At 41.9% G+C, this 21972-nt stretch overlaps 1 protein-coding gene across 1 annotated transcript in view; it reads right to left on the bottom strand.

Annotated features, from left to right (window-relative positions):
* Window positions 1–2186: 2186 nt before the first annotated feature.
* The window catches only part of KDR (kinase insert domain receptor), a 31320-nt gene continuing 11534 nt past the window's right edge, over window positions 2187–21972 (bottom strand). Inside the window, exons 14-30 of the mRNA XM_061992657.1 lie at window positions 21406–21552; window positions 21121–21252; window positions 19349–19455; window positions 18820–18955; window positions 18447–18551; window positions 16847–16960; window positions 15520–15608; window positions 13691–13847; window positions 12646–12746; window positions 11187–11309; window positions 10957–11068; window positions 10472–10571; window positions 10262–10367; window positions 8161–8312; window positions 4875–4971; window positions 4678–4766; window positions 2187–3748 (exon numbers count right to left, since the gene is read on the bottom strand). Coding sequence (XP_061848641.1) covers window positions 3544–3748; window positions 4678–4766; window positions 4875–4971; window positions 8161–8312; window positions 10262–10367; window positions 10472–10571; window positions 10957–11068; window positions 11187–11309; window positions 12646–12746; window positions 13691–13847; window positions 15520–15608; window positions 16847–16960; window positions 18447–18551; window positions 18820–18955; window positions 19349–19455; window positions 21121–21252; window positions 21406–21552 — 2072 coding nt within the window. The 3' untranslated portion in view covers window positions 2187–3543. The remainder of the gene's footprint in view (window positions 3749–4677; window positions 4767–4874; window positions 4972–8160; window positions 8313–10261; window positions 10368–10471; window positions 10572–10956; window positions 11069–11186; window positions 11310–12645; window positions 12747–13690; window positions 13848–15519; window positions 15609–16846; window positions 16961–18446; window positions 18552–18819; window positions 18956–19348; window positions 19456–21120; window positions 21253–21405; window positions 21553–21972) is intronic.

Below are 21972 nucleotides of genomic sequence, written 5' to 3'. Positions count from 1 at the left end.
GGCTCTGCTTGATTCCCTCTGTCTAAACCCACCAGCAGTTACAGTTTTCTGGCAGTTCTGAACAAAAGGAGTCAACCTCATCACTGCTTCTCCCCACTCCTGCCCAGCTGCTCACAGAGATATGTTTGGATCGCTAATCTTATGAGTGTCCTTTCTATTTGCAGCTCGTTGGGCTCAGATCCAGGCTGGAATCTCCCATGCATTTCGTGGATAAGGATGTTGATCCAAAAGCTGACATTTTGCTGCATGGCTGAAGAATGGAGATAAAGCCAGGACTGGTTTGTGAGGTTTTGCAAATCTGTGTACTACATGTCTGTTGTTTCATTTAAAATATCCTTAAAGCATTTAGCCAGACAGATGTGGCCTGACTAAGTTTTAGTTGAACATGCTGTATTTAGAATGCACGAGAGTCCAGGTGTTTTAAAGGATGTAATGGCCATAGTCTAAGAAAAGAATTGTGTTACTGGGTGCCAAATATGTGAACACATTTATAGAAGCTTTGCTTGCTCTTGAAACTGAGTATATTTTTTTTGCTGTTGCTTTTGGGGGTTTTATTAAAGAAGCTAATTTCCTTTCCTCAAGCAGGTGTGTGCCAGTTGCCACATTTTCCAGGTATATTTACAATTATTTGGATCCACAAGAGAGTTTCATTAGCTGACAAGGATTACAAGTGAGAACTCACTAGCTGGGATAGCTATATAGCAACTTCATCAGCCTGCATTATGGTGGACAACTGTTTTAGAGTTACTACAAACACACAGAGAAGCATCTGACTATGTATATGTGGTACGTATTTTGTGTTACAACAAGGTGGAGAGAAAACAAAAATTAAATGTCTTAACTGAACAGTTCAGACCCTGGGGAGCTCAGATCTAGGTCAGATGGACATAAATGACACCTTCACCTCTCTGTCAGCACTCTCCAACCTGTGGCTCAATAGGGTACCATTTCTGCCAGTATCAGTATTTTATGTCCATTGTATAATAGCACATATAAGAACACTTTCATTAAAGGTATTGAAGAATACTTGGCAGTGGAGATACTAAAGAATGTGGCATTGTCTGTTGGGCATACTCTACTGGCTAGACTCATGCCTGGGAAGCAAGGTAAGTGTCAAATATATATATGAAAATACTATTTAGAAACCCTCACAGCAGACCTAGGAAGCCTTTCCCTTTTTTCTGCCTGACCTCCGAGTTCTGGCTTTTCTGGCTGTAAAATGCTTTAGATTCAGGATGAGGAATGAAGAAACACTTGAAGTTTGACATCCCACAGTTTTGTAGCTGGGGCATGCATGCAGTATGTAGAAGGTATTAGTCCTAAATGCAGCCTGAAAAGAGTTTAGCAGTGAGATCTCCCACTTCCTAGACGAGTGTTCTCACTACGCAGCAGCCTACGAAGGTCTTGCTTCAAACCACAATAAACAGAAGTTAAATTAAAGTGTGCAGTTTGTGCTTTAACTCCCCCTTCACTGTGTTTAGCATAAGCTGTTATGATTCTTTGGGTCCTGATACCTCACCAGTGGCCAGTCTTGCACTGAAAATGAAGGCCTACGCAGGGTAAAAGAGGAAGTAAAAAAGCGGACTTCAGGCTTTAAGTGCAGATTTCAAATAAAGGAAGACATTGCTACAGAAAACCAGGGACAACACTTCAGCTACAAAAAGTGAGATGGAACAAACACAAGTGGGAAAAGATGAATAAGGCTTTAAAGGAAAGTGCTACTCCCCAGGCAAAAGCTACAATACAATTGGATCAAGAATTTCCTGATGGAACATAATAAACTCTTTCAGAGGAGATTCAGTCTGTATAAGCCATCTATTCCTCTGACCACTTCTCCAAAGGCACTTGCTGCCAACTGTTAAAATCACTGAAGTTTCTTTACTATAGGTACCCACAGAAATGTTCATAGACCTGTACAACGGCGTAACTAACTAGATCCATTAAATGGCGCTTGAAGTAAGACGCACTCAATACATTTCCCTGTCAATATGTAATAAAATACATGCAAGAAAACCAATCAGATCTACTCATAGTCTCCACCTCTAAATTTCCAGTTCCTTTAAATAATGTGAAATGTTTTACCTATTAAAAAGGTTGTGACCCTTGCAACACTATGGAACACAGTTACAAAATGTGAATAGTACAATATCCATTATATAATATATATTTATATTTTAATATATTACATTTATTTCTACATAAAGAGGCTATAAATACTGCATATGCCTTATATCCATGGTTCCCATCATTTGACATTATAGTAAATATAAACAACAAAAAAATAATTATAAAAATACAAAAAAGAACTCAGTAGAAATAGCTTTACATTTTAAAATCTTGTAGCCTGGATCGTGTCTATTAATAGAGCTCTGGGACTACAAGAGCACAGGTAAGAAGTTATCCAACAGTTAGACCCAATCTCACCACTCAGAGAAGATTGGAGCTGCCATGAAACCAGTCACGGATTTCCAAGAACCAACATCTCTGCCATTGCAAACAGACTATGAGTTTGCCAAGTAAAAGAGTCAGACCTACATATGAGGGAGGGGAGGGAATGAGATGAGAAGGTAGAGGGACCTTAGAATGCCCACCAGGGCAGAGGGCTCCCTGTCATCCTAAATTAGACTACATTGAATTTTCTACCTGTTGTAAAGGCCATCCTGGTGGTATTTTCTGCAGCCATTTTAGGCTAGCTCAGAAGCAGATAGGCATCTGGCATGGGTCAAGTGTGCCAGGGAGGACAGAGGTCAGAGCCATCCTGAGAGGTGAGGCTTGCCCCCGGCACCCTTGTCCCATCACTTGGCTCAGTGCTCTGCCTTCTCCCTACTAACCAACCTCACGACACAAATCTTGCAAGGAAATGGAGATCATGAGGTCTGGTACAGCAACTTTTTTCCTCTGCCAAGGACAGAGACCATCGTCCCCACCTATATTTAGCCCAGCCTATGTTTAGTCTCAGGCTATCGGTGAGTGCCAGAGCCTTGAGCTGGAGGTTCCTTTTTTTGTTTGTGGAGGTGCAAGTAAGGGATAACTCTGAGAAACAAGAAGCCAGTGTCTTGCTGTTTCCTTCCTGGAGTCCAGCCACAATGGGAAAAACAAAAACAAATTTAAAAAACCACAAAAAAAAAAGAGCAGGCTGTGTTATTACTTCGTACAACTAGAAACAGTTAAGTTGAACGTCGTGCCACCGCCTGCATCAGGCAGAAAGAGGCTCGGCATGTCACCGGGGTCCCTGAGGCCACCATGCTGCCTCTACCATTGGACTCAGCATGTCACTGGGATCCCCAAGGCGACATTGGGCTGGCACAGCCCCTACATTGCAGCTGGGGCCTTGTCTCCACAGCCACCAGCATCTCCCAAGGAAGGACCCTGCAGGCTGGCACGGTGCACTTTGGCTTCCAGCTGCTTATGCGTCCTCTTCGGGAAAAATAAATGTCTTTTTTCAATCTCACGGACGCTGTCTTTCTGTACATTAAACCTGAATACCAGCAGCCGGGGCAAGGAAGGCACACGGCGGAGGGAGCTGAGGCCGCTGGCTTTGGCCTAGAGCGGTTGGGAGGCCTCGTAGGAGAGCCCGTGTACGTGGCGCAGTGGCAGCGAAGCCTCCCGGGCACACAGGAGGTCAGTCTCCTCGCTGGAGTAGACAGTGGTGTCCATGTCATCCGAGTGGTACCCCGACTGGTACCCGCTCGTCTGGTTAGAGGCTTCGGACATGACGGACTCATTACTCTTGCTTGGTGCCAGCGCACTGCCAAAAACAAGCATAGACAGGACTGAGAGCTGTGGAGACTGTTTTGGAGGGCAGGTGGACCAACCCTGCAAGCTTTCCGTCACGGCCATAAACAAACCAAAATGGTGTACTTAGCAAAACTGGCTTCAAGCCTTTTTAAACATGCATTTGATTATAAAGAGAGAACTTTTTATATGCCCTGACTTCATTAATGCATGAAACAGATATTTAATTTTATGCCAATGCAAAGTGGTAGTTTGCAACCACAGATGAAATGGAGAGGAAACTTTGAGAGGCTTTACACATTTCAGCTGTGGTGCAATCTAACTGAAGTATACCTTTGTTTGCACTGAAGTTGTCTTGGGAAAAAAAATGAAATCCTAAGAAGCTCTCAGAGAGCATATGTGAGGTTTCAGTTCCTTGAGCACCACTGTGCTTCCTGTGAACTGCACAATGAAACCCCTGTACAATGCTCTGAAAATACACCCAGGTACATCCTGAAAACTCAAGAGTCAGCTTTAGAAAAAAAAAGAAAGAAAAGGGGAAAAAAAGAAAAGAAAGAAAAAGGAAAAAAAAAAAGGAAATAAAAAGGAAAAGAAGAAAGACAATGGGGGAAAAGAGAAAGAGCCCTTTGTCATTGGAGACAGACTCTCACAAATACATTTAATTGGGTGCACTGGCTCAATTCCTTTGAGATGTGGTTGATGCTTTTGCAGCTGATAAATACAGGTCCCTTCTGTGGTGCAGGCTGATGCTCCCAACAGCTGCATTACCTCTTTTGTCCTGGTGCCAGATGGGGATGACCAAGCATCCACTGTACAATTTTTCTTTGTGTTCTTAAAAATATAGCAATAAAAGGTTTTATCTTCTAAAAAGAAATTACAAACCAAACAATCTTCTGACATACTTCAAGCAAAAGGTAATCCTACATGCCACCTGAGCCTTACCTAAAGGGTATTTTCACTTGTTTATCGCTCTCTTCCAATGTCTTCAGCTCTTCAGATGCAAGAACCATCCCACTATCTGTTTGGTTTTCCTGCAAGGGTGTTAGAAATGCATTAAATAAAACAAGATAAATAACCCCAATCCATTAAAAAAAGACATCAAAAGAAGAAAAAGACACACAAGCAACAAATAAACTCACCTCCTGAACAACTTTTACAGTGGTTACCAATGGGACATCTTCAAATGTTTTCACACTCACAGGGCGGCTTTTTCTTTTGCTACCTTGTCGGTACTGACTGAAAACAAAACAAAACAAGTTTTGTGTCCACTATCCACAGCTTGGCTGCAAACAGTACAATGATATCAGAATCCTTTTATCTCTGTACAGAGAAGTTAATCCTTTTGTCAAAACATATTATGCAAACCTCAAAATATCTATTTATTGAAAAGGACAAACAGCCTAGAACATGGCATGTTTCTGACCTTCTGCTCCTAACAACCTTGATCTCTGAGCAAATTCTAAGAAATGGCTTTGAGAAAACAGCTCCTTTCCTCAGTTACACTGGAGGGCTTCACTTCCTGCAAGTTTTGCTTAGAAGTATAATAAACAGAGGAGCCTGGAGCACAGACGTGTGTCTCTTCCTTTGGACAGCACTTCTAAGACCCCTGGCTGGACCCAGGACAACAACAGCAGACTCAGCAGACTGCCGCCCTGAAACCGTGGGGATCAGGACAGGGAGTGCTACATCTTTCTTGAAGGCTCTTCTCCAAAAGAAGCCCTCTGGTAAGGATGATATCCATAAAAAATATTGGACAAAAAAATAAAATTGCTTTTCATGGAGATAATAATACAGCAAACAAAACAGCTACCCTCAGCTTTCTGTCGGAGTGGATATGGAATAAAATGGGTGTTGTCCCAGTGAAACAGGCCAAATTTATGTTCTTAACAGCTAATGAAGAAGAATCCATGGAGTTATAAGAGAAATCTGCATCCATTTGACGTGCAAAGCTGGAGGCAATTAATAGCATCATTCATCTCATTTCCCAGCTTTGAGCTTTCTCCATTTTCTCTTCTTAAACTTAACAAAACCCAGTTCTTTCATGATCCCTGCATTGACCATGTCTTCTGCTCCTTTCACTCTGCAATGACATCTAATCTGCTTCTCACCTTATCCTGCCAGGACTGAAAACATCTAATGAAAAATCTAGTCCACTTATCCTCCTGAACAACCTGACCTTGAATGATGAAAAGTTCATTCCATAACTTGCCTTCTTAGTCTGAAAGCTCTCCATGTCTTTACATTTAATTGTCCACACAAGCACAGAATTGCACGGCCACAGGTACAGTCATCAGGCTGGTGAGGTCTGGGAATCCCAGCCTCTTGATCTGAGTAACCTCCCAGCTGTAGGAGTCCTGCATCTGTTCAGCCCAGACAAGAGTCAGCCTACGTGGGCTACAAAGGATGAGATCATCCTGCTTAAGCCAAAATACTGTACAAACAGGCCCAGAAACAGTGTGCAGATAGATGTCACAGATGGAATCCGACTCCTGTTTCGTGGTGGCAAGGGCTCAGCTGACATCCTGACATATGTTTCCATTTTGTAACACACAGTATGGTTAAAAAAGGGCCAAAAATGCCCCACAGAAAATCAAAATCCATCTTCCATGCTATCCAACAGACCAATTATTCTTCCCAAAAAATGAAACTTGGTTTGATTTGGTTTGTTTTTGACAAATTCATGCTGGCCATTTTTAGTTACTTCATCCTCCTGCAGGCATTTACCGTTACTTATCTGGTTGTTTATTCTGGGATCATTGCTAGGATTCAAGATAACATGATTTAAGGGTTACTCCTTTTCTGTTCTTTCTAAAAACAGGCATTATCTTTACACTTCCTTAAATCTTTACCTCACCTGACTGCTCTTAATGACAGTCTTTCAAGATTCAGAAATTGCATATTTACTTCCTAAGTCAAATATGACAGGTGTTAGGAGATCCTGCTGATTTTAATTCACCTCAGCAATCTAAATAGTATTTAATATTCTCTGTGTTCTCCCTGCGCTCTTTCTCCTCCATCTTTGATTTAGAGATTGTCAGCCTCTTCTTACAGTAGTGTGAAGATTACTTTTGTGAAGACTGAAACAGACACTACTGAACAGATCAGTCTTTCCCACTGTATAGTGAGATTCATGCCTACAAAATCATTTCAGCTACCAGAACAGAAGAATAAAGCCTCTAAGTATGTTTTAAGCTCCCCAAACTGCCTCTCCTAGCATGGTTTCCACAAAGGCTTTTACAACTGTCATACTGTAACAGAAAAGAGGTTCAAAATCTCTTTAAAAGGTTGACAGATTTTACTTCTATTCATAACAGGAAGAAGGGACTGGGAAAAGCCATATAGGAAGGATTAGAAGTGGAAAATAAATGTGATGTTTTCAGTGTTAAATCATGCTTTTCTATGTTTCAAATATTTGTATTTTGTACTGCCCCACTACTAAAACATGAAGTTGAGAGTTCAGCTCTAGGACCATAAATTCAAGTGAAGTGTGAAATGCACTGTGCCTACCTAGTGCTTCTCAACACCACACAAAAATGTCATCCTGCAGTACCCAAAATCATTAGGAACTTTCTTTGGTGGGTGTAATATCAGCAGTGAGGGGGAGGACTCCACTGTGTGGAAACCACATGAAATCTGCCCATAGAGTTCATCTCTGTCCTGATGGTTGTATCAGTCTCCTCTTTCCTTCTCTTTCCTTCTAGAATCCTTCTCTTTCTTCTGACTTTGCAGCAAACAACCCAGGGCTCCCAGCCTTTTGCAGAACTGGATGAGAAAATACCTTTCGTCCCTTACATCCTGTGTCTGAGGTCCTCACAAAGGCCAATATAAGCCCTGCCTAAGTGTATTAGTACAACCTCCTTACTGGAGAAGTTACCTCTGCCACGATACCAAACAGCCTCTATCACTATTTGTCTATCATGGATGCTCGAGCAGCCCACCAGAAGCAAGTAGTGGGCAAAAACCAGTGACAACGCTATTTAGTTGCATTCTCCTTGGCTATCAATTCATGTCCTATTTATCAACATTTCACTTTAGGAAAGGAAATGCTAGAGGGCTTATTAATGACAGCTCTATTACCATTAATATTTTAAGGAACTGCAATATAAGAGTGTGAACACAACTGAATTGAATTGGTAAAACTTTGCATTTGTTCTGGTTATTAAAAATTAAATAACAAATACACTTGCAGGTTTTTTAAATGAGAATACAAAGTCTTGAAAGGGTAAGAAAAAAACAAATTACTAGCCTTTGTGGAGCTAAGAAACTAGATTTTGCCCTCAAAATACTCTGCAGTTCCTTTGTATCCCTACGGAGGAGGTTAAATATGGACCAGGCAGCTGAAATCTCTTCCTTTCATTTTCCCTGCCCCCAACATGAACAAAACCTGCCCAGAGGCCCCAGTAGGATGTCCATCATATAAAATACCTAATTCCTGCTGTGTTGTCATAATGGAATTTAGGATCACAGACTTCCTCTTCCTCCCTACAGGAAGCAGGTGAAGTTGGGAGAGAGAGACCTGAATCCTCTTCCATATTCAGCGACACTGACAAAGGAAGGACAACGTAGTCTTTACCATCCTGTAGAATGCAGTGAAAAAATACAAAAATTAAATAGGCTGCAGAGACACATAGACATAAACAGCTACACACACATGTACGTGAGAACTCATCAGTCCAATAGTGCTACCCTGGTGGAACATTATAACACCTTTGCAGAAGCAGTAATGTTAAAAAAAAGGAAAACTTATTTTAATACGAGCCACCGCCAAGTAGTTTTAGATTTAAAAAAATGAGAGCTTTATATGACAAAAAGCAATAGAATGTATAAAATGAACTTTTTTTAATGTCTTTGAAATAAAAAACGTAGTTTTCAGTAATGTTTGAATCCCAATGACACAAAGAACATGAACCTGAGGAAAAAAATACCTTACACTGAAATAGAGACTGAATTAGACTACAGCATATTAATCAGACTATAAGTAAAATATAGTAAATGAAAAAAAGAATGAAATAGAGATAGCAAAAAAAGGATTTTTCTTTTAATACTTTGGCATCTAATTTGATGTAAACAACAAGGACAGAAAACAAGGATAACTTTTTTTCCCTTCCACTAGTTTGAATTTCTGCTGTAAAGTACGAAGAGAATTAATGGATTATGCATCCTTTGGTAAGGCACATCCACTTATAGACCCCCAAGAAATCCTTTAGTAGATTGCACTTTTTCTCCCTTTTTTTTTTTTGCATTTGTCCCTTCTGGATTACAATATGACACATGCATAATTAGTTATTAAGGATCAGACAGTAAATCATGTTTGTCTTTTATAGTCACGGTACACTATAGTTACATGTCAAGAGGGTCTAAATCATTAGCAATCCAATCATATTAGTTTATGGGCAAATATTCTCAAGGTATGTTCTGAATGGTCCTGCTCTGGCAGGGGCATTGGGCTGGATGATCTTTTGAAGTCCCTTCCAATCCTTAAGATTCTGTGATTCTGTGAATTTACAAGGAGATCCTTTTTGACTGTGAGGGTGTCTCAGCACTGGCACTGGTTGCTCAGGAAGGTTGTGGAATCTCCATCCTTGGAGACACTCAAATCACCTGGACATGGCTCTGGGACATGGGTGGCCCTAGGTGGCCCTGATTGTGCAAGGGGTTTAAACCAAATGACTTCCAGAGGCCCCTTCTAACTTCAGCTAGTCTGTGACTCTGTGATACCTAAGATTCATGCTGTTTTTTAGAGTGGTGAAGAAACACTATCCTTTCTGAATTTTGATATGCACAGAAGACTGGACAGTTTGGGAGGGCAGGTAATTCTCATCCTTAACAATAGATCAGAAAGTGAGAACTTGTGTAATAGGAGAGCATGTGGCCAAATCCATTCTCCTTCATCCGGTGTGTTCACATCTATTGTCCCGGCTTTGTGCCCTTCTGTAGTACGTGAGGGAGCCCCAAGCTGGACAACCTGGGAGAGAGGCCCAGGTACCTCTCCTGGACACAGTGGGCTCTCTTACCATGATGCCTGCACATAGGACAAGTTACTTATCTGCATGGAGCTGCTGACAGACAGCAAAATGCCTGTATCCTCATTTTACATTAAAAGCATTGCACCTCTCATTGTCACACACACTAAGATACTCACTTTGGCATAGTGAGACCAACAGGAGCTACCTGCCAAAATGCTATTGCAGTATGCAGAGAAATCATCAATAGAACAGGGAACCGAGCTTGTGCCAACTACTCTCCAGCAAGACAGCTAAATAATCACAGTGGTGGTGTCATGGGGAGCCCTTACCAGCAGGACAAGGCAGTTTTTGGTTACCACAATAGACCTCTGTGTTCTTTCCCCGCTTTCCCAAGTAATTTTTCTCTGCAAGGTGCCCCAACTGCCAGTCAGTAGCAAGAGTGGTGGAAGAAGCCAACAGCTTCAGCGGACACTATGCAACTACAGGGCTTTGCAGTGGCTGGCAAGAGAGCAGGCGTTCAGCTGGTGGTTTTAGCAAACCAGAGAACACATTTTACGTACCTGACGGACGTTGGCTTGTAGTAAATTCCCTAGGTGCTCCACCAGCTCGGAAAAGGTTGGTCTCTGCTTAGGATCTCCGTGCCAGCAATCCAGCATTGTTTGGTACCTAGAAAGACAAAGCCCATTAAAATACCAGCACCTACTGCTTGCTCCAGCACCTGTTATTATTGTGGGGTAAACGTGGAGTGCCAGAATAACAGTTTCTCTCACACTTCTGGTGTTGTATAGTCTGGTGCTCTCATTCTTGTTCCTTCTTTCAGCCTTCTGCAAAACTCCTCATCAATTTTCACTCCAGGGTATGGTGACGCGCCTAAAATGAGCACAACAGTAATTTAATGCATTAGACTCTTAAATTCTGGGATTAATCTTCAAACAGATAATTCCATATGGCCTGAGTTAATAAGGTAATTGAGAATGTTTGTATGTGCAAACAACTTATGTTTGTGATGGAAAATGATTGAGTAAATGAGGCATATCATCACATACCAAAACTGTATGAAGAAGCATTTCAAGCCCATGTTCTGACATTTGCATTTTTAAGGAAATTTGAGTATTTGATTTTGATGGAGAAAATAAACAGGAAATTTTCAAGAAGTAAAAATTAAAAAATTGCTAAAGAGGATCCAAGAACACTTTGACTGTTTTCTTAAGACTCTATTGTTCAAAATTTAAGATGGCTCAGTAAAGTGACTCACCTAGTGAAAATATTTCCCATAGTAGAACTCCAAAGGACCATACATCACTCTGAATAGTATATACTCTATCAAAAATGGTTTCTGGTGCCATCCATTTTAGGGGTAGTCTGGCCTGAAAGCATTTCCATAAACAAAAAGATATTGCAGTTTAGCAAAACATTAAGTTTCCACAAACCCAGGAATCCCGACTTCTTCTTAATTCTCTCTCAAACAGAGAATCTGAAACTTACATCTCCTTTCCTGACGTAATCTGGGTCTTTGTAGATGTCTCGAGCCAAGCCAAAATCACAGATTTTGACCACGTTATTGTCTGACAAGAGGATATTACGAGCAGCCAGGTCCCTGTGGATGCACTGCAAAGAGAAGTAAACAACTTTATATGCTGCCTGTCGTCATGGCTCTGTCCATGGGGCTGATCTATTTCACATATGTGCTCTCCTGCCCTCAAAGGCCAGATAATTCTTAAAACCTTTCGAGAAAAAGAAACCTCAGAATCAACAGTTACTGATTTTAAGTGCTTTTTGATGGTCACAACTGATTTGGTTCAGGGAGACTTGTGTTCCCAAGTCCAAACATACATCTGTTTATCCACTACGCAGAGAGGGCCTTTGAAGTCAGCTAATTAATTATCCTAAGAAGCTGACACAAAACAGGTTCAGATCTGATTGCCTTTAGATTTACTTAGGTTCACTCAAATTTGTGTTCTCCACTCTCTCTCTGAAAAACATACCACACTAAAATGTTGATTCAATTCCAACACAAACTAATCTCGACTACAGAGAAAAAAGTCCGTGTCTTTACCTATGCAGAACAACCGTTTAGCTAACAGGCCAAAGGCTTCCAAACGCAAGCCTCATTAGCTTGAGTGCAAAAGCCAGGCTCTGAAAGTGGCTGCAGATTTGTATCTAACATGGACTACAACTGCAGATCCTGGAAAGACATGTTTTTGCATATACACACCAACCAGGACTTATGAAACATAAACAAATGTGTGGTTTTAGAGAAGACTGAAGTCTGCTCTTAAACACTTGCTTGCACTCTATAGCAGTGTTGTATTCCCCACTTCTACTTCCTTTGCCATTTCTAATTACTTTTTGTTTCCATACAACTGCAAATTCTTTGCTTTGCTGGAATTTGCATCCTTTGAAACATGTGCTGTATGTATCTAGGATCAAATCACAGAAAATCACAGAAGGCAAAAATGCAGGTGAGGCCCTAGTGACTGCCAGGGAGTTTTTGGCAAGAGACTCTCCAAGGATATTTCCATGGAGTTTCATAGTTGAGCATCACATCTCCTCACACTGCCCTTCCAATCCCACTTGCATAAGTTTCAGGCAGTCTCCCCAAACTCCCTTACTCCAGTTTAGGTCCTGTTAGCATGGATTTGTCTCTATTTCCTTTAATAGTCCTCATAAGTCACCTCCCCTCCTACAACTACTTAATCATCCTTCTATGAATCAGTGACCCATCAACCTCACACAGATCAGTAACATTTATGTCAATAAATGCATGGGCTGTTTCACTCTGTAGTATTAATGATTAGGGCATATCTTAGGGAAAAAAAAATATATATATATTGCAGATGACTGCTAGTCCACAGATGAACATGCTGTTTCCTTCTATAGACCTACAGCACTATTTCCTACAGTCAAATAAATAACATGCCACTCTTCCTGAGAAGTTCCTTACTTTGCGTGAAGCCAAGAACTCCATTCCCCTCGCCACCTGGAAACTGTAACAGATGAGGTCCTCCATGGTCAAAGGGTTCTTGCAAAGGTCTTCAGGACCAGCTGCAAAGAATCAGACCACAATCAAACACGCCCTTTGTCAGAGATTCCACCCATAACCACTTCACAGGTAAAAGTCCATCTTAACCTTATGCCACATTGAACTGGAAGAGCAAACTGAGCCCTTTTTTGTCACTGGTTATCACTAACAACCCGCTTTACACCAAACTAATACTGAGTAAAATAAACTTTGAGATGGTGGGTTATACCCCAAGCCTCCTTGCTTATTTCCAGAGTTCCCACCAGTGGAAAGATTTGCAAAACAATTCAAAAAGAAAAACAACCAAAGCTCAGCTCACAAGTTTCTAAGACAGGAAAGGCTTGATGTGATGTCAGTAGATGAAGTTGGAAACCAATGAGAGGGAGGCCCTACCTAGTCCTAACAGGGCAAGAATATGCCATGGTGAGAATGACTTAAGTTCGGCAAGAAGCCTTTCTAACTTAAGGTAGTAGTGATTTAAGGTGTAGCGACGCCACTGCAGAGGGTATGTGTATCCAAGGGTGGCTTTGAATGAGTGGATAATTCAGGTTTTCTGTTCCTGACAGAACACTTGTACAGTGGGAAGGCAAATCAACCTCTCTGCTAATAAGCAATGAAGCAGATGACATTTCACAATGTTTAACTTCTGAGCAAACATTGAGGAAATTCAGTTAGCATCCTGGTACATCCCTCTCTTCAAGTTTATGCTCTGTGATTTTCTCTGAAGATACTGGGACATTAAATAGACAGATCTCCAAAGGCAGTGCACTAAAAATGCACCTTTTTCAGACAGGACATTACCTGGGATTGAGCTAAGAGGTTTGGGATGCTGAATGAAATAATCCATAGCTTGGGAACTTTGGTCATTTAGGAAATACCCCACACACAGCTTTGAGGGAGCTTTGGGAATCACAAGGTCCCCAATATCCCTCAGCCCCCATCAACACCAAGAGAGGACATATCCTACCATCCTCCTCTTCCACATCGCTCAGGGACCGCTCCTCTACAAAGCCAGAGCTTGCTGAGCTCTGGCTGCTCGTGATGCTGTCCAACCGTCGCTTCAAGTCTGCGGAGACTTCACCAATGTAGTTCTCCTTCCCCTGACGAAATCTGGTGCTTTTTGTCTGGAAATGTAAAGGGAGAGTGGGAGAAATCAGAATAAGAAAGCATGACAGAAGCTTCCTGGGGAGAGGCAGTGACACTCCCTACAGTCTGTGCCACATGCACCACTGAAATCAGGTAAGACAGCCCAGCAGTGGCATAACCAGCCGCTCCGCTCCAGGCTCTGCTGGGCCACCAGGCTGGAGTGGTGACGGCACCGGCAAACCTCATGTTCCACAGCATGGCATTAGCATGCTCCTGTGTCCTCCCAGTCACTTCCCTGAAACATCTCCACATGCTGGGGAATAAATGCACACTGAGGTGCTGGCCTGCTCAATCCTGCTGCCTACCACTTTTGAAGCACAGGTGGATGCTGCTGAACCCCCTCTCCAGGCACTCAACCTTCTCCATCCTGCTACGGCTTTACCTCCCGCTGCTGCAAAGGCTCTTCTGTTAAACCTCTACTTTGGCCAAAACCCTACCAGACTTCAAAATCTGATTTATTTCCTTCTTCCCCTCAGGCACTGAATGCCTCTAGGGAGGATGCCATCACCAAAGACTCCCTCTATTACATTTTTATTTTCTCCTGCTTCGGTTTAGGGACTTTTTTTTCCCCAGTAGGGCTGGTTTTTTCCACTGCTGATTCCCATCCATGCCACTTGTTTAGACACGGGTCAGAACCCTCGTGAAACTCTGCCTCTGCCTTCAAAGCCTCTTGGATATTTGTTTATCCCTTTTATCCCACAAGAGGATGCTGTGAGTTGCCTTTGCCAATATAAAATAGTAAACAATGACTCCAAGGATAAAGAAAAATAAACCCCCTGGAGAAACAAAAGGCAGTTTGAAGAAATTCGGATGTAAACTTGGCAGCTGCAGGAAAACTCAGGTCTACCAATGTGACAGAGGACAGCCCAGAAGCCTCAGCTCCTTCAGCTGTGGGTGAAAAAATGCAGGGTCCTGAGCATGATGCTCAGTGGCCATGCCCTTCAACCAGCAATCTGCTCCTTGGAGGCAAGAGATCCTCCTAATCCTCTCCAGAAATCAGAGCTCCTCTCAGAGGTATCCAAAAATGAGCTTGAAAATGCCATTTTCCATCCTCTCCATCCTTTCAGACCACAGTGCAAAGAGGGAGTGTTGATGGAGCTCCCCTTTGCCAAGGACTTGGGAGGTGAAAAGCTGAACATAAAGTCGTGAGATACACTAATTATATAAGATGATTAACAGCAAAATAAAAGTACAACCTGGTTTAGCAATAAGCCAAGGAGACAGTGGAAAAGATAATCATGTGATACAAGATATCTACAGATATATATAGTGGATATATACACTAAGCAGGGAGAGCAGTTATTTAAGGTGGTCTTGGAGCTCAACTAAGAAAGGAAAAAATTCAGGCTGATAATCAGAAAAAACTTCCTGACAGATATGGCCAAGTGTAGAATAATCTGCCAAGGGAAATAGTGGAAGGCCAGTTCCTTTGCACATTTTAAGCTAACAATAACAGAACAGCCACATGGCGGGGGCCAGGGGAAAGACTAGATGACCTCTGATGTCTTTGCCATCTCTCATTCCCATGAGAAGTATTAGATATTCAGTGTCCCCAAGGACTGCCACTTCAGTCTGCACTAGAAACAGAAACACTGAGTGTGGAAAAAAACCACCAAACCAAACGTTGTGCCGTTAACCTTGACTCCTTACCTTGTATGGCACAAACTCACTCCTCTTGGTCCGTAGGTAAGCTGACAGGTTTCCAAACTTACAATATTCCACAATCACCATGAGTGGGCCTGTACAACACATGAAGCAATTCCTTAGAAAGACCATTTATATCTCACTTTATCTCACAGCATAATTTGTGGCTAGAAATACATCCACGTCAAAAGGCATTCTCCTACCCAGAGGTTTTTAAAAATGCCAGTAAAAACAAAAATCTAATCAAAGCAGGGAAACAATTCTTTTTCTGCTATATAAAGAAGGAAAAATTGCACATGCTTTTGAAAAATTGCACGCCTGATCTCACACGTGAAAATGTATCGTGGTGCGCTTATACTTTAAGTGTCAATAACTGCCTATGGTAATTGACATTGTAAGGATGAGATATACATATTTGAATGAACTTCAGTACAGTTAACCATTCATCTGCAATAAACTGCACACATGATTATCTGTGCATTTTTGTGCAGGTATTTTAAGTCCTAAAGCCTTAAAAGAGGTTTCAGACATAGACACCTTAATGTACAGTCCAAATGTGGTATTTCATGCCCAAATGGTTTCATATAGGCATGCGCTACAACAATAATTTCCATCCTACATTCCAGATACTGGCCATTTCTACTTCGTTATGGAATAAACAAAGATGGAAATATCTATGGTTATGTTTCTCTCAACTACTGCACTTCTCTCATGGAACTTTAAAAATTAAATTCTGATCCCACAGTAAGCCAGCAAGTCTGCTTCCCTGAAAAACTATTATTGAGTTACTTCACACTGAATTTCTTCCAAATTAGCGTGTGCTGCTGGATTTGTAAAAAACAAAAAAAACCCACCCATCTGTCTCTGATTATAAAGTAAAAGGTTTATCCACCCAGATCTGGACTCCGAGCTGCAATCTCCCCTCCTACACACACACATAGAGGCCCCCACAGCCCATCCAAAGCCAGTGAGACAAGCAACAACTTGCAGTTGCAATATAGCCGGTGAGAAGAATAAGACAAACTTGTTAAACTTGGTACTAAACTCATTCCCAACATCTGTTACAGTTGGGGTGTACACTATAGAAGTGGATCTGAGGCACAGAAAAGCAAAGTGATAGAAAACCAAGAGATGGAGCTGGATGTAGAACAAAGGGCTTCTGAGCCCTTATTCCACCTCTGGACCTGTTCACTCCTAGCAGATTTTTTTTTTAGAAGAAGATGATGACTACTTTTTCCAACCCATTAATTTTACAACTTCATTTTCTATGCAGCAGAAATGACAGAAATAGTGTTTTCATGAGCAACTTCCCACCCACTGAGCAGTTACTCACCTCCTGGCTTTGTGCAGGCTCCAAGTAAATTGACCACATTTAGATGATGGCCAATATGAATGAGTATCTTCAGCTCTGACATAAGTGCTCTGTGCTCACTATGGGTTGCACCCTCTGCAGAGGTAAAACAACAGAGATCAGGAGCATCATAGACAGAAAGCTTTTTCCCTCCTCTACATTTTCTTCCATTGTTTTTCCAGCCCATCTAGTGGGAAGTCTTGTTGATTGGGAGCCTGGGTCAGCTATGCTGCAGGACACTGCTGAAAGCTAGGTACACGCATGACAGGGCTAGTTTTCCTCTGCTTTTAAATGTGTTCCAAAGTTTGCCAAGGGCAGAACATCAGATCAGGGACATAAACAATCCAGATTAGCAAACATCTTTTTTTCCCTACAGACCTTTTGAACAGTTTGTACTCTGCCATGTGACTCTCCCAGCCAGAAAGAGCTAGAAACATTGACCCATGGTCATCGCTGGGGTCCACGCTAAGAGTCCAAAGGGAGACAGGTCCAGGGCCAAACATGCCTGACCCTGAAGCATCAAGAAAAGCCTGGTGCCGTGACTGGCATCCCCATCCCACAGGGGCAGAAGGGGAAGAGGAAAAAGCTGAAGCAATGGGGAGAGAGGGGCAGAGGAGACAGCTCTCTGCAGGCTGCCTGAGTACTAGGAAGCTGGAGAGACAGAGCTTTACCAATTTTTATTGTCATCACTGCAGGCTCATCCCATTGCAACAAGTCCACAACAGGTCTTGCCTGCGCTTGCAAGTGCTCACTGTGAGAAACCCCTCTAGCCTTCCCACCCTTCCTCCAGCACAGCACAGGGTGGGATGCAGCCCCCAGCTGCTAACAAACTCATTATGCTGCCGCCCGAGATACATTTTCTTCAGGAGCAATGTATCTGGGAGCTGCAGCTTTTCTGTGGTGAATGAAAGACACTATAAAATGATTTAAAGTGAGTAAAGAGCTATTCAAAACTACAACTCATTTTGGAGAGTGCCTAAGCCACTGTCTGAGGTGGGGATCAATCTCTTCTCTCCAGTAACAAATGACAGAACATGAAGAAACGGGCTCAAGTTGCACCAGGGGAGGTTTAGATTGGACATTAGGAAGAACTTGTTCACCAAGAGGGTTGTTAAGCACTGGAACAGGCTGCCCAGGGAGGTGGTGGAGTCACCATCCCTAGAGATATTCAAAAGATGCATAGATGAGGTGCTGAGGGATGTGGTTTTGTTTAGTCAATGGCCTGGAAATGTTGGGTTAGTGGCTGGACTTGATGCTCTTAAAGGTCTTTTCCAAACATAACAATTCTATGACTCTATGAAAAATGGACATATGCAAACTGCTTGAAGGAGCAAATTTATATTCTGAATCTGAGCAGATCTATAAAGCAATGGGTAAGAAATCACAGTCACATTGCTCCGATTATCAACATGAGAAAGACATGTATTTTCCCTAATCATTTCTTCATGGCGCTAACTATAGGCTAAATTTGTATACACCTTTGGTACAAATACTTTGAATTTTTTTTCTGTCTAATGGTTATAGTATTGGCAATGATCCCTATATTGTGTATTCAAGGTGAAGTTTTAGTCATCATTTTTACCTTTAAGCATTTTGACTGCCACTGTTTTGCAGGTAGCAGTTTTGTCAATCCCAAACGCATCTGCTTCTATGACCTGGCCAAAAGCTCCACGCCCGAGAGGTTTACCTTGAAGTGAGAAAACAAACATGCTTTGATTTATTTGCCTGGCACTGTGGGCAAAAGATGCAGAATAAACAATGACTCCAAACTGAGTTTACGTATCAGAAACTAACAGAGGGCTGACAATAAGAAGAGAATGCATTATATTCTATAGAACCACAGAGCCCACCCAGGGATGGCATGAAGGTAGTCCCGTGGCAAACCAGGACCTAAAACACGCCCAGCACAGGGCTGGCTGCAGTATCACTAAGTGGCTCATGCAGTGCAGACACACCTAGCTTTAGCCGGTCTCTGGGAAACTCCCACTTGCTGGCATCATATGGGAGCCGTTCGCAGTGCTCGTCTATGGGGACTTCATCAGGATCCATGATGATTGACAAGTAGCCAGTCTTCATGTCCCCTCCATTGGCCTGGAAAATGGTATTAGTTGTAGATGCATCAGCGGTGTGCAACCGAACTGCCATTTTCTCACTTTGCAGTGTTTCAAATAGTTCCCAGAAATGCTAGCCGACCATTTCCCTACACCATGTCATCGTGAGTGTCATCATCCTTAATTGCTTGCACCTTTTTGGTTTTTTACAAACAAAAGCAGCTGAAACATTTTCTTTCTCGCAAGTGCCCATTCAATTATAAACAAATTTCTGTGCCCCTGGTTCCAGGCAAGAACGTTAGGGCATGGAGAGAAAAAATGTGTCTGTTGATTTAAGAACAATGGAAAGAAACAACACGAAGGGCCTCAAGTCAGCTCTCATTTTTCATGCAAGACCAGCACTGATAGGACAGTATGAGAATTTTTTCATTACCCGCTTAACGGTCCGGAGGATGATTACAAGAAGCAACCAGAAGAACATGGCAATCACTGCAGTGCCAACGAGGATAATGAGCTCCAGATTTGTTTTCTCTTCAGCGCCTGAGAAGAAATAAATGAATATCTGAGTGATAGTTGGAAGCGCATTGGTTTTGTTCATTCATTAAAGTAGAGAATGGAGGTCCTTGTTCTGAAGGTTCATTTTAAAAGTGCAACATGGAGCAAGGAAACTAAAGCAAAACAAAACAAAGAGCTTGGGGTTTTATGTTGGAATATTGTGCTTAGTTTCTTGCTGGTTTACCCATTGCCCAATTTCTTAGCCTCAGCTTTGTTCCAAGGACAGTATCTGGACCTTCAGCTAATAGCAGAAAGTAAAACCTCACATGTTAAAAAGAAATCATTGTTTTAGAATACTCAAAATTAATGTCTCTTTCTTCAGAAACTGAAACAACACCATCATACAGTAAACAAAGTGCTGTGAGAATGACCCAGAGAACAATTCCTCTCTTGTCTCTTCACATGCTTCATCTAGGGCACGGAAAAATGCAGTTCTACATGACAACATCGAAATAAGGTCTTAGTTACAACATCCTTTTTCCAGTAAAATAGTCTCCAGCAGATACCACTTGAACATTAACTGCAGTGCAGGACCAGCTCTCTTCTTCAGCTCGTATTTGCCACATCATGCTCCTGTATTTCATCCTCTGCACAACACAGATTTTCCTACACGACAGCACTCTCCATTGCATGACCCCAGTGAGATGCACTATCAATTTCTTGGAGTGAAACAGTATGTCTTACACAGATTTCCAACTTTTACAGACGTTCCCCACCCATATTTACCACCACATCAGTTGAAATCTACATTGATGTCAGCTGCAGATAATTTCCACCCCATGTAAACACATTGTCCAACATCTTAACATCCTAATGGGATCTATATAGGAATAAGAGGATATTGCTTTAATTACTGTAATGCAACACATCTGACAACCACCCTGACTTGTAAGACAGATGTTTGTGAACAATTCAGTGACTAAATTTTGCAAATGTGCTAATAATATCAAGGGCAAGGAGCTTTTAGTTGGAGGCGTTTCTTTGCAACTCTTGGTGGAAAATCCATCGTGGTTCTAGCTACTCAGACTGCACACTAACCTGCTAGGATTTACTGTTTATCACTGCAAACTGTATTTTGGTGTGACACCAATAGGACCAGAACAAGTGAGAGATGAGTATCATAAGTCCTACTTTCAGAGCTTAGTGGACTAAGGCTGGAGTACCCTAAACACAAAAATACTGCCTGTTCCTATCACTGAAATGGGACAGCAGTCACAACAGACTGCATAAAGGCTGCACGCTGTTTATCTTAGATCCTGTGACAGCAATGACATAGTTTAAAAAGCTACAACTGTTAAAAAAAATAGTATGAAAATTAGGTTAACAAGACAATAGAGATGGCCCAGGATATATGCAGGTGTAGGTAGGCTCTGTTGTTTGCACGTAGTATAGACTGGCGGAGCCTTCTTTGCAACCACAAGCAAGATAGATTCAGCTTTGGTTGAAAAGCACTAAACACTATAGAGAAGAAGGCATTAACCTCAACAGTTGGGATTATAGTGGCTATGACAGCACCTCATTTGAGCTGGATAGGAACAGTCAGGACTTTTTGCAGATCGCTTGGTATATTGTCAGATCTCTGATCAGGATAAACAGTAGATTTTCCTTTTAGCATTTTCATGCACAATCTGGAAAGAAGCTAACACTAACCTTCCACTGAAAAAAAAGCCACTGCTTTTCTGCATCCGAGGACATTGCAGGCAAGGCAGCTGTATAGCCCTCCATCTTCTTTCCTCACTCGACGTATGGTTAGTGTTTTGTTTCCATCTTTCAAAACAATACCTGGAAAAAATCATTATTCTTAGTTCTGCTATTCTTATGCCATTTTGTGTTAAAAATCAAAAAAATGAAACTCTTAATAGTGAAAATCAGCAGAGTCTGATGAAAGAAAGTCCTTAAGTGACAGAAAATTCACAGCAAAGGAGCGATCCTCACCTGAATCTTCAACAAGGGTTTCGTTATTTTTAAACCACATGATGTTTGGAGGAGGAATGCCATTTGCTGTGCACGACACTTCTATGGTTTCACCAATGTTTGTTGTTTGGTTTTCTAGATTTCCTATGAGTGTGGGTGCCATGGGCTCTGTTGATTAGAAAATAAGGCAAAATTACTGACCATTAAAGAAAACATCCATTTTTGCAGTAGCAGCATTTGATGGCCCAGTAACAGTCTCAAATCTTTTTATAACACCCATAGCCACAATGTTTATGGAAAAAAAAAAATGGTAATAGTCAAGAAAATTTGAACAGCATTGATATAACCTGATTTAGATGGTTTAACTTGCAACTGCTCAGGCTGCTGAGGGAAGAGGGAATCGGTGAGAAATTGCTGCCATTACATTTCTCTTTCCAGGGTCATTACGAGAAGTCTGATATCTCTGGTCCATCAAACATCCATTCAGGACACCCCATGAACATGTGTAGCCATTCCCTAACCAGCCTAGGCATCTAGGTCCCAAAGCAAAGCTGACTGGTTATCAGCTTGCAATGCTGAATACCAGCA

This window comes from Colius striatus, chromosome 3 (assembly GCF_028858725.1).
Source record: "Colius striatus isolate bColStr4 chromosome 3, bColStr4.1.hap1, whole genome shotgun sequence".
Classification (NCBI taxonomy): domain Eukaryota; kingdom Metazoa; phylum Chordata; class Aves; order Coliiformes; family Coliidae; genus Colius; species Colius striatus.
The sequence above is the reverse complement of the archived record's forward strand: the minus strand, read 5'-3'. Positions and strand labels throughout refer to the sequence as shown.